Source organism: Dendropsophus ebraccatus, chromosome 11, assembly GCF_027789765.1.
Source record: "Dendropsophus ebraccatus isolate aDenEbr1 chromosome 11, aDenEbr1.pat, whole genome shotgun sequence".
NCBI lineage: Eukaryota > Metazoa > Chordata > Amphibia > Anura > Hylidae > Dendropsophus > Dendropsophus ebraccatus.
The window spans coordinates 100,399,017-100,416,208 of NC_091464.1; the positions used below are offsets into that span (position 1 = coordinate 100,399,017).

At 50.3% G+C, this 17,192-nt stretch overlaps 1 protein-coding gene across 9 annotated transcripts in view; it reads left to right on the forward strand.

The window, feature by feature from the left end:
• Positions 1-17,192, forward strand: part of LOC138768125 (uncharacterized) — a 71,039-nt gene that overhangs the window by 20,694 nt on the left and 33,153 nt on the right. For 7 of the 9 annotated variants that reach the window (XM_069946194.1, XM_069946192.1, XM_069946185.1 and 4 more), the window contains 2 exons: positions 8,289-8,381; positions 15,413-15,460. In XM_069946194.1, the coding sequence (XP_069802295.1) occupies positions 8,289-8,381; positions 15,413-15,460 (141 nt within the window). The remainder of the gene's footprint in view (positions 1-8,288; positions 8,382-15,412; positions 15,461-17,192) is intronic. The other 2 variants (XM_069946188.1, XM_069946193.1) reach the window with 1 other exon arrangement.

Below are 17,192 nucleotides of genomic sequence, written 5' to 3' on the forward strand. Positions count from 1 at the left end.
CCTTCCGACCGGCCGTGTTTCTCCCGAGTGATCCGTGTGTCTGGGCCATTTTATCGGGATCCATCTGAGCCGCCATGTATCTCTATAGAGATTTAGATACATCTGACCGGCCGTGTTTCTTCTGAGTGATCCGTGTGTCTGGGCCATTATATCTGGATCAATCTGACCGGCCGTGTTTCTCCCGAGTGATCCGTGTGTCTGGGCCATTTTATCGGGATCCATCTGAGCCGCCATGTATCTCTATAGAGATCTAGATCCATCTGACCGGCCGTGTTTCTTCTGAGTGATCCGTGTGTCTGGGCCATTATATCTGGATCCATCTGACCGGCCGTGTTTCTCCGGAGTGATCCGTGTGTCTGGACCATTATATCTGGATCAATCAGAGCCGCCATGTGTCTCTATAGAGATCTGGATCCCTCTGACCGTCCGTGTTTCTTCCGAGTGATCCGTGTTTCTGGGCCATTATATCTGGATCCCTCTGACCGGCCGTGTTTTTCCCAAATGATCCGTGTCTGAGCCATTATATCTGGATCCCTCTGACCGGCCGTGTTTCTCACGAGTGATCCGTGTGTCTGGGCCATTTTATCGGGATCCATCTGAGCCGTCATGTGTCTCTATAGAGATCTGGATCCCTCTGACCGGCCGTGTTTCTCCCGAGTGATCCGTGTGTCTGGGCCATTTTATCGGGATCCATCTGAGCCGCCATGTATCTTTATAGAGATCTGGATCCATCTGACCGGCCGTGTTTCTTCCGAGTGATCCGTGTGTCTGGGCCATTATATCTGGATCCCTCTGACCGGCCGTGTTTCTTCCGAGTGATCCATGTGTCTGGGCCATTATATCTGGATCCCTCTGACCGGCCGTGTTTCTCCCGAGTGATCCGTGTGTCTGGGCCATTATATCTGGATCCATCTGACCGGCCGTGTTTCTCCCGAGTGATCCGTGTGTCTGGGCCATTTTATCGGGATCCATCTGAGCCGCCATGTATCTTTATAGAGATCTGGATCCATCTGACCGGCCGTGTTTATTCCGAGAGATCCGTGTGTCTGGGCCATTATATCTGGATCCATCTGACCGCCCGTGTTTCTTCCGAATGATCCGTGTGTCTGGGCCATTATATCTGGATCCATCTGACCGGCCGTGTTTCTCCCGAGTGATCCGTGTGTCTGGGCCATTATATCTGGATCCATCTGACCGGCCGTGTTTCTCCCGAGTGATCCGTGTGTCTGGGCCATTTTATAGGGATCCATCTGAGCCGCCATGTATCTCTATAGAGATTTAGATACATCTGACCGGCCGTGTTTCTTCTGAGTGATCCGTGTGTCTGGGCCATTATATCTGAATCCATCTGACCGGCCGTGTTTCTCCCGAGTGATCCGTGTGTCTGGGCCATTTTATCGGGATCCATCTGAGCCGCCATGTATCTTTATAGAGATCTGGATCCCTTCCGACCGGCCGTGTTTCTCCCGAGGGATCTGTGTGTCTGGGCAATTATATCTGGATCAATCTGACCGGCTGTGTTTCTCCCGAGTGATCCATGTGTCTGGGCCATTTTATCGGGATCCATCTGAGCCGCCATGTATCTCTATAGAGATCTAGATCCATCTGACCGGCCGTGTTTCTTCTGAGTGATCCGTGTGTCTGGGCCATTATATCTGGATCCATCTGACCGGCCGTGTTTCTTCCGAGAGATCCGTGTGTCTGGGCCATTATATCTGGATCCATCTGACCGGCCGTGTTTCTCCGGAGTGATCCGTGTGTCTGGACCATTATATCTGGATCCATCAGAGCCGCCATGTATCTTTATAGAGATCTGGATCCATCTGACCGGCCGTGTTTCTCCCGAGTGATCCGTGTGTCTGCGCCATTTTATCGGGATCCATCTGAGCCGCCATGTGTCTCTTTAGAGATCTGGATCCCTCTGACCGTCCGTGTTTCTTCCGAGTGATCCGTGTGTCTGGGCCATTATATCTGGATCCCTCTGACCGGCCGTGTTTTTCCCGAGTGATCCGTGTCTGAGCCATTATATCTGGATCCCTCTGACCGGCCGTGTTTCTCACGAGTGATCCGTGTGTCTTGGCCATTTTATCGGATCCATCTGAGCCGTCATGTGTCTCTATAGAGATCTGGATCCCTCTGACCGGCTGTGTTTCTCCCGAGTGATCCGTGTGTCTGGGCCATTTTATCGGGATCCATCTGAGCCGCCATGTATCTTTATAGAGATCTGGATCCATCTGACCGGCCGTGTTTCTTCCGAGTGATCCGTGTGTCTGGGCCATTATATCTGGATCCCTCTGACCGGCCGTGTTTCTTCCGAGTGATCCATGTGTCTGGGCCATTATATCTGGATCCCTCTGACCGGCCGTGTTTCTCCCGAGTGATCCGTGTGTCTGGGCCATTATATCTGGATCCATCTGACCGGCCGTGTTTCTCCCGAGTGATCCGTGTGTCTGGGCCCTTTTATCGGGATCCATCTGAGCCGCCATGTATCTTTATAGAGATCTGGATCCATCTGACCGGCCGTGTTTCTTCCGAGTGATCCGTGTGTCTGGGCCATTATATCTGGATCCATCTGACCGGCCGTGTTTCTTCCGAATGATCCGTGTGTCTGGGCCATTATATCTGGATCCATCTGACCGGCCGTGTTTCTCCCGAGTGATCCGTGTGTCTGGGCCATTTTATAGGGATCCATCTGAGCCGCCATGTATCTCTATAGAGATCTAGATCCATCTGACCGGCCGTGTTTCTCCCGAGTGATCCGTGTGTCTGGGCCATTATATCTGGATCCATCTGACCGGCCGTGTTTCTCCCGAGTGATCCGTGTGTCTGGGCTATTATATCTGGATCCATCTGACCGGCCGTGTTTCTCCCGAGTGATCCGTGTGTCTGGGCCATTTTATCAGGATCCATCTGAGCCGCCATGTATCTCTATAGAGATTTAGATACATCTGACCGGCCGTGTTTCTTCTGAGTGATCCGTGTGTCTGGGCCATTATATCTGGATCCATCTGACCGGCCTTGTTTCTCCCGAGTGATCCGTGTGTCTGGGCCATTTTATCGGGATCCATCTGAGCCGCCATGTATCTTTATAGAGATCTGGATCCCTTCCGACCGGCCGTGTTTCTCCCGAGGGATCTGTGTGTCTGGGCAATTATATCTGGATCAATCTGACCGGCCGTGTTTCTCCCGAGTGATCCATGTGTCTGGGCCAATTTATCGGGATCCATCTGAGCCGCCATGTATCTCTATAGAGATCTAGATCCATCTGACCGCCGGGTTTCTTCTGAGTGATCCGTGTGTCTGGGCCATTATATCTGGATCCATCTGACCGGCCGTGTTTCTTCCGAGAGATCCGTGTGTCTGGGCCATTATATCTGGATCCATCTGACCGGCCGTGTTTCTCCGGAGTGATCCGTGTGTCTGGACCATTATATCTGGATCCATCAGAGCCGCCATGTATCTTTATAGAGATCTGGATCCATCTGACCGGCCATGTTTCTCCCGAGTGATCTGTGTGTCTGCGCCATTTTATCGGGATCCATCTGAGCCGCCATGTGTCTCTATAGAGATCTGGATCCCTCTGACCGTCCGTGTTTCTTCCGAGTGATCCGTGTGTCTGGGCCATTATATCTGGATCCCTCTGACCGACCGTGTTTTTCCCGAGTGATCCGTGTCTGGGCCATTATATCTGGATCCATCTGACCGGCCGTGTTTCTCCCGAGTGATCCGTGTGTCTGGGCCATTTTATCGGGATCCATCTGAGCCGCCATGTATCTCTATAGAGATCTAGATCCATCTGACCGGCCGTGTTTCTTCTGAGTGATCCGTGTGTCTGGGCCATTATATCTGGATCCATCTGACCGGCCGTGTTTCTCCCGAGTGATCCGTGTCTGGGCCATTATATCTGGATCTCTCCGACCGGCCGTGTTTCTCCCGAGTGATCCTTGTGTCTGGGCCATTATATCTGGATCCATCTGACCGGCCGTGTTTCTCCCGAGTGATCTGTGTGTCTGGGCCATTATATCTGGATCCATCTGACCGGCCGTGTTTCTCCCGAGTGATCCGTGTCTGGGCCATTCTATCTGGATCCATCTGACCGGCCGTGTTTCTCCCGAGTGGTCCGTGTCTGGGCCATTATATCTGGATCCATCTGACCGGCCGTGTTTCTCCCGAGTGATCCGTGTCTGGGCCATTATATCTGGATCCCTCTGACCGGCCGTGTTTCTCCCAAATGATCTGTGTGTCTGGACCATTATATCTGGATCCCTCTGACCGGCCGTGTTTCTCCCGAGTGATCCGTGTGTCTGGGCCATTTTATCGGGATCCATCTGAGCCGCCATGTATCTTTATAGAGATCTGGATCCATCTGACCGGCCGTGTTTCTTCCGAGTGACCCGTGTGTCTGGGCCATTATATCTGGATCCATCTGACCGGCCGTGTTTCTTCCGAATGATCCTTGTGTCTGGGCCATTATATCTGGATCCATCTGACCGGCCGTGTTTCTCCCTAGTGATCCGTGTGTCTGGGCCATTATATCTGGATCCATCTGACCGGCCGTGTTTCTCCCGAGTGATCCGTGTGTCTGGGCCATTTTATCGGGATCCATCTGAGCCGCCATGTATCTCTATAGAGATCTAGATCCATCTGACCGGCCGTGTTCCTTCTGAGTGATCCGTGTGTCTGGGCCATTATATCTGGATCCATCTGACCGGCCGTGTTTCTCCCGAGTGATCCGTGTGTCTGGGCCATTATATCTGGATCCATCTGACCGGCCGTGTTTCTCCCGAGTGATCCGTGTGTCTGGCCCATTTTATCGGGATCCATCTGAGCCGCCATGTATCTCTATAGAGATCTAGATCCATCTGACCGGCCGTGTTTCTTCTGAGTGATCCGTGTGTCTGGGCCATTATATCTGGATCCCTCTGACCGGCCGTGTTTCTCCCGAGTGATCCGTGTGTCTGGGCCATTTTATCGGGATCCATCTGAGCCGCCATGTATCTTTATAGAGATCTGGATCCCTTCCGACCGGCCGTGTTTCTTCTTAGTGATCCTTGTGTCTGGGCCATTATATCTGGATCCATCTGACCGGCCGTGTTTCTTCCGAGAGATCCGTGTGTCTGGGCCATTATATCTGGATCCATCTGACCGGCCGTGTTTCTCCCGAGTGATCCGTGTGTCTGGACCATTATATCTGGATCCATCTGACCGGCCGTGTTTCTCCCGAGTGATAAATGTGTCTGGGCCATTATATCTAGATCCATCTGACCGGCCGTGTTTATCCCGAGTGATCCGTGTGTCTGGGCCATTATATCTGGATCCCTCTCACCGGCCGTGTTTCTCCCGAGTGATCCGTGTCTGGGCCATTATATCTGGATCCCTCTGACCGGCCGTGTTTCTCCCGAGTGATCCGTGTGTCTGGGCCATTATATCTGGATCCCTCTGACCGGCCGTGTTTCTCCCGAGTGATCCGTGTCTGGGCCATTATATCTGGATCCCTCTGACCGGCCGTGTTTCTCCCGAGTGATCCGTGTGTCTGGGCCATTATATCTGGATCCATCTGACCGGCCGTGTTTCTCCCGAGTGATCTGTGTGTCTGGGCCATTATATCTGGATCAACCTGACCGGCCGTGTTTCTCCCGAGTGATCCGTGTCTGGGCCATTATATCTGGATCCATCTGACCGGCCGTGTTTCTCCCGAGTGATCTGTGTGTCTGGGCCATTATATCTGGATCCATCTGACCGGCCGTGTTTCTCCCGATTGATCCGTGTCTGGGCCATTATATCTGGATCCATCAGAGCCGCCATGTATCTTTATAGAGATCTTGATCCATCTGACCGGCCGTGTTTCTTCTGAGTGATCCGTGTGTCTGGGCCATTATATCTGGATCCATCTGACCGGCTGTGTTTCTTCCGAGAGATCCGTGTGTCTGGGCCATTATATCTGGATCCATCTGACCGGCCGTGTTTCTCCGGAGTGATCCGTGTGTCTGGATCCATCAGAGCCGCCATGTATCTTTATAGAGATCTGGATCCATCTGACCGGCCGTGTTTCTCCCGAGTGATCCGTGTGTCTGGGCCATTTTATCGGGATCCATCTGAGCCGCCATGTGTCTCTATAGAGATCTGGATCCCTCTGACCGGCCGTGTTTCTTCCGAGTGATCCGTGTGTCTGGGCCATTATATCTGGATCCCTCTGACCGGCCGTGTTTCTCCCGAGTGATCCGTGTCTGGGCCATTATATCTGGATCCCTCTGACCGGCCGTGTTTTTCCCGAGTGATCTGTGTGTCTGGACCATTATATCTGGATCCCTCTGTCCGGCCGTGTTTCTCCCGAGTGATCCGTGTGTCTGGGCCATTATATCTGGATCCATCTGACCGGCCGTGTTTCTCCCGAGTGATCCGTGTGTCTGGGCCATTATATCTGGATCCATCTGACCGGCCGTGTTTCTTCCGAATGATCCGTGTGTCTGGGCCATTATATCTGGATCCATCTGACCGGCCGTGTTTCTCCCGAGTGATCCGTGTGTCTGGGCCATTATATCTGGATCCATCTGACCGGCCGTGTTTCTCCCGAGTGATCCGTGTGTCTGGGCCATTATATCTGGATCCATCTGACCAGCTGCGTTTCTCCCGAGTGATCCGTGTGTCTGGGCCATTTTATCGGGATCCATCTGAGCCGCCATGTATCTCTATAGAGATTTAGATACATCTGACTGGCCGTGTTTCTTCTGAGTGATCCGTGTGTCTGGGCCATTATATCTGGATCCATCTGACCGGCCGTGTTTCTCCCGAGTGATCCGTGTGTCTGGGCCATTTTATCGGGATCCATCTGAGCCGCCATGTATCTTTATAGAGATCTGGATCCCTTCCGACCGGCCGTGTTTCTCCCGAGGGATCTGTGTGTCTGGGCAATTATATCTGGATCCATCAGAGCCGCCATGTATCTTTATAGAGATCTGGATCCCTCTGACCGGCCGTGTTTCTCCCGAGTGATCCTTGTGTCTGGGCCATTATATCTGGATCCATCTGACCGACCGTGTTTCTCTTGAGTGATCCGTGTCTGGGCCATTCTATCTGGATCCATCTGACCGGCCGTGTTTCTCCCGAGTGGTCCGTGTCTGGGCCATTATATCTGGATCCATCTGACCGGCCGTGTTTCTCCCGAGTGATCCGTGTGTCTGGGCCATTATATCTGGATCCATCTGACCGGCCGTGTTTCTCCCGAGTGATCCGTGTTACTGGGCCATTATATCTGGATCCATCTGACCGGCCGTGTTTCTCCCGAGTGATCCGTGTGTCTGGGCCATTATATCTGGATCCATCTGACCGGCCGTGTTTCTCCCGAGAGATCTGTGTGTCTGGGCCATTATATCTGGATCCATCTGTCCGGCCGTGTTTCTCTTGAGTGATCCGTGTCTGGGCCATTCTATCTGGATCCATCTGACCGGCCGTGTTTCTCCCGAGTGGTCCGTGTCTGGGCCATTATATCTGGATCCATCTGACCGGCCGTGTTTCTCCCGAGTGATCCGTGTGTCTGGGCCATTATATCTGGATCCATCTGACCGGCCGTGTTTCTCCCGAGTGATCCGTGTTACTGGGCCATTATATCTGGATCCATCTGACCGGCCGTGTTTCTCCCGAGTGATCCGTGTGTCTGGGCCATTATATCTGGATCTATCTGACCGGCCGTGTTTCTCCCGAGTGATCCGTGTGTCTGGGCCATTATATCTGGATCCATTTGACCGGCCGTGTTTCTCCCGAGTGATCCGTGTGTCTGGGCCATTATATCTGGATCCATCTGACCGGCCGTGTTTCTCCCGAGTGATCCGTGTGTCTGGGCCATTATATCTGGATCCTTCTGACCAGCCGTGTTTCTCCCGAGTGATCCGTGTGTCTGGGCCATTATATCTGGATCCCTCTGACTGGCCGTGTTTCTCCCGAGTGATCCGTGTGTCTGGGCCATTATATCTGGATCCATCTGACCGGCCGTGTTTCTCCCGAGTGATCCGTGTGTCTGGGCCATTATATCTGGATCCTTCAGAGCAGGCCCGGTTACTCCGATCACTGATGTGATTTTATAGTGAAATTGATCCGTAGAGTTTGGATCTTCTGCTGCTCTCCGGGTTCAGGGGTCGAATATCCATACAGGTAGGATCCAGGGCCTGTGACACACATGATAGATAGATAGATATGTTACTAATCATAAGAAATGGGAGGAATAAGAGGTGTGAACAGTGTGATAGAGTGTGAGGTGCTGTCTCATCCCTGATCTCTGCTTTATCCAACAGCTAGTGGGAAAAGGTCATATGGTCTTTACGGTCTGATCATCCTGCCGATCATAATTGTCTTCATCGGCCTTGGAGTACTACACAGAAAAGGCAGTAAGTACATCCTGCGTGTCCAGAATCTGCCCCTGTACAAAGTACATCCATCAGCCATAACATTAATAACCCGTCTCCTCGGACCCGGCCTGACTATGACCCCCTCCATGACTGTGACCCCCTCCTCCATCACTGTGACTGTGACCCCCTCCTCCATCACTGTGACTGTGACCTCCTCCATCACTGTGACTGTGACCTCCTCCATCACTGTGACCCTCTCCTCCATCACTGTGACTGTGACCTCCTCCATCACTGTGACTGTGACCTTCTCCATCACTGTGACTGTGACCTCCTCCATCACTGTGACTGTGACCTTCTCCATCACTGTGACTGTGACCTCCTCCATCACTGTGACCCGACCTCCTCCATCACTGTGACTGTGACCTTCTCCATCACTGTGACTGTGACCTTCTCCATCACTGTGACTGTGACCTCCTCCATCACTGTGACCTCCTCCATCACTGTGACTGTGACCCCCTCCTCCATCACTGTTACTGTGACCCCCTCCTCCATCACTGTTACTGTGACCCCCTCCTCCATCACTGTGACTGTGACCCCCTCCTCCATCACTGTGACTGTGACCCCCTCCTCCATCACTGTGACTGTGACCTTCTCCATCACTGTGACTGTGACCCCCTCCTCCATCACTGTGACTGTGAACCCCTCCTCCATCACTGTGACCTTCTCCATCACTGTGACTGTGACCCCCTCCTCCATCACTGTGACCTTCTCCATCACTGTGACTGTGACCCCCTCCTCCATCACTGTGACTGTGACCTTCTCCATCACTGTGACTGTGACCCCCTCCTCCATCACTGTGACTGTGACCTTCTCCATCACTGTGACCTTCTCCATCACTGTGACCTCCTCCATCCCTGTGACTGTGACCTTCTCCATCACTGTGACTGTGACCTCCTCCATCACTGTGACTGTGACCTCCTCCATCACTGTGACTGTGACCTCCTCCATCACTGTGACCATCTCCTCCATCACTGTGACCATCTCCTCCATCACTGTGACCATCTCCTCCATCACTGTGACCATCTCCTCCATCACTGTGACCATCTCCTCCATCACTGTGACCATCTCCTCCATCACTGTGACCATCTCCTCCATCACTGTGACCATCTCCTCCATCACTGTGACCATCTCCATCACTGTGACCTCCTCCATCACTGTGACCCCCTCCTCCATCACTGTGACTGTGACCTTCTCCATCACTGTGACTGTGACCCCCTCCTCCATCACTGTGACTGTGACCCCCTCCTCCATCACTGTGACCTTCTCCATCACTGTGACTGTGACCCCCTCCTCCATCACTGTGACTGTGACCCCCTTCTCCATCACTGTGACTGTGACCCCCTCCTCCATCACTGTGACTGTGACCTTCTCCATCACTGTGACCTTCTCCATCACTGTGACCTTCTCCATCACTGTGACCTCCTCCATCACTGTGACTGTGACCTTCTCCATCACTGTGACCTTCTCCATCACTGTGACCTCCTTCATCACTGTGACTGTGACCTCCTCCATCACTGTGACTGTGACCTTCTCCATCACTGTGACTGTGACCTCCTCCATCACTGTGACCCGACCTCCTCCATCACTGTGACTGTGACTTTCTCCATCACTGTGACTGTGACCTTCTCCATCACTGTGACTGTGACCTCCTCCATCACTGTGACCTCCTCCATCACTGTGACTGTGACCCCCTCCTCCATCACTGTTACTGTGACCCCCTCCTCCATCACTGTGACTGTGACCCCCTCCTCCATCACTGTGACTGTGACCCCCTCCTCCATCACTGTGACTGTGACCTTCTCCATCACTGTGACTGTGACCCCCTCCTCCATCACTGTGACTGTGAACCCCTCCTCCATCACTGTGACCTTCTCCATCACTGTGACTGTGACCCCCTCCTCCATCACTGTGACTTTCTCCATCACTGTGACTGTGACCCCCTTCTCCATCACTGTGACTGTGACCCCCTCCTCCATCACTGTGACTGTGACCTTCTCCATCACTGTGACCTTCTCCATCACTGTGACCTCCTCCATCCCTGTGACTGTGACCTTCTCCATCACTGTGACTGTGACCTCCTCCATCACTGTGACCTCCTCCATCACTGTGACCATCTCCTCCATCACTGTGACCATCTCCTCCATCACTGTGACCATCTCCTCCATCACTGTGACCATCTCCTCCATCACTGTGACCATCTCCTCCATCACTGTGACCATCTCCATCACTGTGACCTCCTCCATCACTGTGACCCCCTCCTCCATCACTGTGACTGTGACCTTCTCCATCACTGTGACTGTGACCCCCTCCTCCATCACTGTGACTGTGCCCCCCTCCTCCATCACTGTGACCTTCTCCATCACTGTGACTGTGACCCCCTCCTCCATCACTGTGACTGTGACCCCCTTCTCCATCACTGTGACTGTGACCCCCTCCTCCATCACTGTGACTGTGACCTTCTCCATCACTGTGACCTTCTCCATCACTGTGACCTTCTCCATCACTGTGACCTCCTCCATCACTGTGACTGTGACCTTCTCCATCACTGTGACCTTCTCCATCACTGTGACCTCCTTCATCACTGTGACTGTGACCTCCTCCATCACTGTGACTGTGACCTTCTCCATCACTGTGACTGTGACCTCCTCCATCACTGTGACCTCCTCCATCACTGTGACCATCTCCTCCATCACTGTGACCATCTCCTCCATCACTGTGACCATCTCCTCCATCACTGTGACCATCTCCTCCATCACTGTGACCTCCTCCATCACTGTGACCCCCTCCTCCATCACTGTGACTGTGACCTCCTCCATCACTGTGACTGTGACCTCCTCCATCACTGTGACTGTGACCTCCTCCATCACTGTGACTGTGACCTCCTCCATCACTGTGACTGTGACCTCCTCCATCACTGTGACTGTGACCCCCTCCATCACTGTGACTGTGACCCCCTCCATCACTGTGACTGTGACCTCCTCCATCACTGTGACCCCATCCTCCATCACTGTGACTGTGACCCCCTCCATCACTGTGACTGTGACCCCATCCTCCATCACTGTGACCCCATCCTCCATCACTGTGACTGTGACCTCCTCCATCACTGTGACCCCATCCTCCATCACTGTGACTGTGACCCCCTCCATCACTGTGACTGTGATCTCCTCCATCACTGTGACTGTGACCTCCTCCATCACTGTGACCATCTCCTCCATCACTGTGACTGTGACCTCCTCCATTACTGTGACTGTGATCTCCTCCATCACTGTGACCTCCTCCATCACTGTGACCCCCTCCTCCATCACTGTGACCTCCTCCATCACTGTGACCTCCTCCATCACTGTCATCTCCTCCATCACTGTGTTCTCCTCCATCACTGTGACTGTGACCTCCTCCATCACTGTGACCTCCTCCATCACTGTGACCTCCTCCATCACTGTGACCTCCTCCATCACTGTGATCTCCTCCATCACTGTGACCTTCTCCATCACTGTGACTGTGACCTCCTCAGGTACAGCTACAGAACACTGTCACCCCCTTAGGTACAGCTACAGCACACCGTCACCACCTCAAGTACAGCTACAGCGCACCGTCACCACCTCAGGTACAGCTACAGCACACTGTCACCACCTCAGGTACAGCTACAGCACACCGTCACCACCTCAGGTACAGCTACAGCACACTGTCACCCCCTCAGGTACAGCTACAGAGCACTGTCACCACCTCAGGTACAGCTACAGCACACTGTCACCAGCTCAGGTACAGCTACAGCACACTGTCACCAGCTCAGGTACAGCTACAGCACACTGTCACCAGCTCAGGTACAGCTACAGCACACTGTCACCACCTCAGGTCTCTCCTGCGTCACTATTATCTGCTGAGTGTGTCCTGTGTCACTATTATCTGCTGAGTGTGTCCTGTGTCACTATTATCTGCTGAGTGTGTCCTGTGTCACTATTATCTGCTTAGTGTCTCTCCTGTGTCACTATTATCTGCTGAGTGTGTCCTGTGTCACTATTATCTGCTGAGTGTATCCTGTGTCACTATTATCTGCTGTGTCTCTCCTGTGTCACTATTATCTGCTGAGTGTGTCCTGTGTCACTATTATCTGCTTAGTGTCTCTCCTGTGTCACTATTATCTGCTGAGTGTGTCCTGTGTCACTATTATCTGCTGAGTGTCTCTCCTGTGTCACTATTATCTGCTGAGTGTCTCTCCTGTGTCACTATTATCTGCTGAGTGTGTCCTGTGTCACTATTATCTGCTGAGTGTGTCCTGTGTCACTATTATCTGCTGAGTGTATCCTGTATCACTATTATCTGCTGAGTGTCTCTCCTGTGTCACTATTATCTGCTGAGTGTCTCTCCTGTGTCACTATTATCTGCTGAGTGTGTCCTGTGTCACTATTATCTGCTGAGTGTCACTCCTGTGTCACTATTATCTGCTGAGTGTCTCTCCTGTGTCACTATTATCTGCTGAGTGTGTCCTGTGTCACTATTATCTGGTGTGTATGTGTCACTATTATCTGATCAGTGTTTCTTGTGTCACTATTTTCTGGTGAGTGTCTCTCCTGTGTCACTATTATCTGCTGAGTGTGTCCTGTGTCACTATTATCTGCTGAGTGTCTCTCCTGTGTCACTATTATCTGCTGAGTGTCTCTCCTGTGTCACTATTATCTGCTGAGTGTCTCTCCTGTGTCACTATTATCTGCTGAGTGTGTCCTGTGTCACTATTATTAGTGACACAGGAGAGACACTCAGCAGATAATAGTGACACAGGATACACTCAGCAGATAATAGTGACACAGGACACACTCAGCAGATAATAGTGACACAGGAGAGACACTCAGCAGATAATAGTGACACAGGACACACTCAGCAGATAATAGTGACACAGGACACACTCAGCAGATAATAGTGACACAGGAGAGACACTCAGCAGATAATAGTGACACAGGACACACTCAGCAGATAAGTGACACAGGACACACTCAGCAGATAAGTGACACAGGACACACTCAGCAGATAATAGTGACACAGGACACACTCAGCAGATAAGTGACACAGGAGAGACACTCAGCAGATAATAGTGACACGGGAGACACTCCAGATAATAGTGATACATGACACACTGAGCACATAATAGTGACACAGGAGAGACACTCAGCAGATAATAATGACAAGTGAAACACACTCAGCAGATAATACACACAATACAGACACTGACCCCAAAGTATACGTACAACACAAACAGGGGAGACAATACACAAGTGGCACACACACATGACACACCATCACATGATATTAGTGATTAGAGATGAGCGAACCTGGAGCATGCTGGAGCCCATCCGAGCCCGATCGTTCGGCATTTAATTAGCGGTGGCTGCTAAAGTTGGATAAAGCCCTAAGGCTATGTGGAGAACATGGATATAGTCATTGGCTGTATCCATGTTATCCAGACAACCTTAGAGCTTTATCCAAGTTCAGCAGCCCCAGCTAATCAAATACCGAAAGTTCGGATCGACTCAACCTGAACCCGGTTCGCTCATCTCTATTAGAGATACATTACATTCACCAGATAATAGTGACACAAGACACACTGATCAGATAATAGTGACACATACACACCAGATAATAGTGACACAGGACACACTCAGCAGATAATAGTGACACATACACACCAGATAATACTGACACATACACACCTGATAATACTGACACAGGACACACTCAACAGATATTAGTGACACAGGACACACTCAGCAGGTAATAGTGACACAGGACACACTCAGCAGATAATAGTGACACAGGACACACTCTGCAAATAATAGTGACACAAGAGAGACACTCAGCAGATAATAGTGACACAGGAGAGACACTCACCAGAAAATAGTGACACAAGACACACTGATCAGATAATAGTGACACATACACACCAGATAATAGTGACACAGGACACACTCAACAGATAATACTGACACAGGACACACTCAGCAGATATTAGTGACACATGAGAGACACTCAGCAGATAATAGTGACACAGGAGAGACACTCAGCAGATAATAGTGACACAGGAGAGACACTCAGCAGATAATAGTGACACAGGACACACTCAGTAGATAATAGTGACACAGGACACACTCAGCAGATAATAGTGACACAGGACACACTCAGCAGATATTAGTGACACATGAGAGACACTCATCTGCTGAGTGTGTCCTGTGTCACTATTATCTGATGAGTGTCTCTCATGTGTCACTAATATCTGCTGAGTGTGTCCTGTGTCACTATTATCTGCTGAGTGTGTCCTGTGTCACTATTATCTGCTGAGTGTGTCCTGTGTCACTATTACCTGCTGAGTGTGTCCTGTGTCACTATTATCTGCTGAGTGTCTCTCCTGTGTCACTAATATCTGCTGAGTGTCTCTCCTGTGTCACTAATATCTGCTGAGTGTCTCTCCTGTGTCACTATTATCTGTTGAGTGTGTCCTGTTTCACTATTATCTGCTGGGTGTGTCCTGTGTCACTATTATCTCTTATGTATGTGTCACTATTATCTGATCAGTGTGTCTTGTGTCACTATTATCTGGTGAATGTAATGTATCTCTAATAGAGATGAGCGAACGTTCGGTATTTGATTAGCGGGGGCTGCTGAACTTGGATAAAGCTCTAAGGTTGTCTGGATAACATGGATACAGCCAATGACTATATCCATATTCTCCACATAGCCTTAGGGCTTTATCCAACTTTAGCAGCCACCGCTAATCAAATGCTGAACGATCGGGCTCGGATGGGCTCCAGCATGCTCCAGGTTCGCTCATCTCTAATCACAAATATCATGTGATGGTGTGTCATGTGTGTGTGCGCCACTTGTGTATTGTCTCCCCTGTTTGTGTTGTACGTATACTTTGGGGTCAGTGTCTGTATTGTGTGTATTATCTGCTGAGTGTTTATCTTTTTATATATTTATCTTGTGCAAGTTTAAAAAAAAACTTCTCGTCTCTCACATACCAGGACATCAAGATGGAGGAAAACAGAGCGGCAACCAAGAACCTGGAGCAGGTAAGCATCTGATTAATAAGCCGGCTGGTGTGTGTCATATGTCACTATTGGCTGGTGAGTGTGTCTCCTCTATGGTGTGTTTGTGTCACTGTTATCTGGTGTGTCTTGTGTCACTATTATCTGGTGAATGTAATGTATCACTAATATCATGTGATGTTGTGTCATGTGTGTGTGCCATTTGTGTATTGTCTCCCCTGTTTGTGTTGTACGTATACTGTGGGGTCAGTGTCTGTATTGTGTGTATTATCTGCTGAGTGTGTTTCACTTGTCATTATTATCTGCTGAGTGTCTCTCCTGTGTCACTATTATGTGCTCAGTGTGTCATGTATCACTATTATCTGCTGAGTGTCCTGTTTCACTATTATCTGTTGAGTGTGTCTTGTGTCACTATTATCTGCTAAGTGTCTCTCCTGTGTCTCTATTATCTGCTGAGTGTCTCTCCTGTGTCACTATTATCTGCTGAGTGTGTCCTGTGTCACTATTATCTGCTGAGTGTCTCTCCTGTGTCACTACTATCTGCTGAGTGTGTCCTGTGTCACTATTATCTGCTGAGTGTGTCCTGTGTCACTATTATCTGCTGAGTGTGTCCTGTGTCACTATTATCTGGTGTGTATGTGTCACTATTATCTGATCAGTGTTTCTTGTGTCACTATTTTCTGGTGAGTGTCTCTCCTGTGTCACTATTATCTGCTGAGTGTGTCCTGTGTCACTATTATCTGCTGAGTGTCTCTCCTGTGTCACTATTATCTGCTGAGTGTCTCTCCTGCGTCACTATTATCTGCTGAGTGTCTCTCCTGTGTCACTATTATCTGCTGAGTGTGTCCTGTGTCACTATTATCTGCTGAGTGTGTCCTGTGTCACTGTTATCTGCTGAGTGTGTCCTGTGTCACTATTATCTGCTGAGTGTCTCTCCTGTGTCACTATTATCTGCTGAGTGTGTCCTGTGTCACTAATATCTGCTGAGTGTGTCCTGTGTCACTATTATCTGGTGTGTATGTGTCAGTATTATCTGCTGAGTGTGTCCTGTTTCACTATTATCTGCTGAGTGTCTCTCCTGTGTCACTAATATCTGCTAAGTCTCCTGTGTCACTATTATCTGTTGAGTGTGTCCTGTGTCACTATTATCTGCTGAGTGTGTCCTGTGTCACTATTATCTGCTGAGTGTGTCCTGTGTCACTATTATCTGCTGAGTGTGTCCTGTGTCACTATTATCTGCTGAGTGTGTCCTGTGTCACTATTATCTGGTGTGTATGTGTCACTATTATCTGGTGTGTATGTGTCACTATTATCTGATCAGTGTGTCTTGTGTCACTATTTTCTGGTGAGTGTCTCTCCTGTGTCACTATTATCTGCTGAGTGTGTCCTGTGTCACTTTTATCTGCTGAGTGTCTCTCCTGTGTCACTATTACCTGCTGAGTGTGTCCTGTGTCACTATTACCTGCTGAGTGTGTCCTGTGTCACTATTATCTGTTGAGTGTCTCTCCTGTGTCACTAATATCTGCTGAGTGTCTCTCCTGTGTCACTAATATCTGCTGTGTCTCCTGTGTCACTATTATCTGTTGAGTGTGTCCTGTGTCACTATTATCTGCTGAGTGTGTCCTGTGTCACTATTATCTGCTGAGTGTGTCCTGTGTCACTATTATCTGGTGTGTATGTGTCACTATTATCTGATCAGTGTGTCTTGTGTCACTATTTTCTGGTGAGTGTCTCTCCTGTGTCACTATTATCTGCT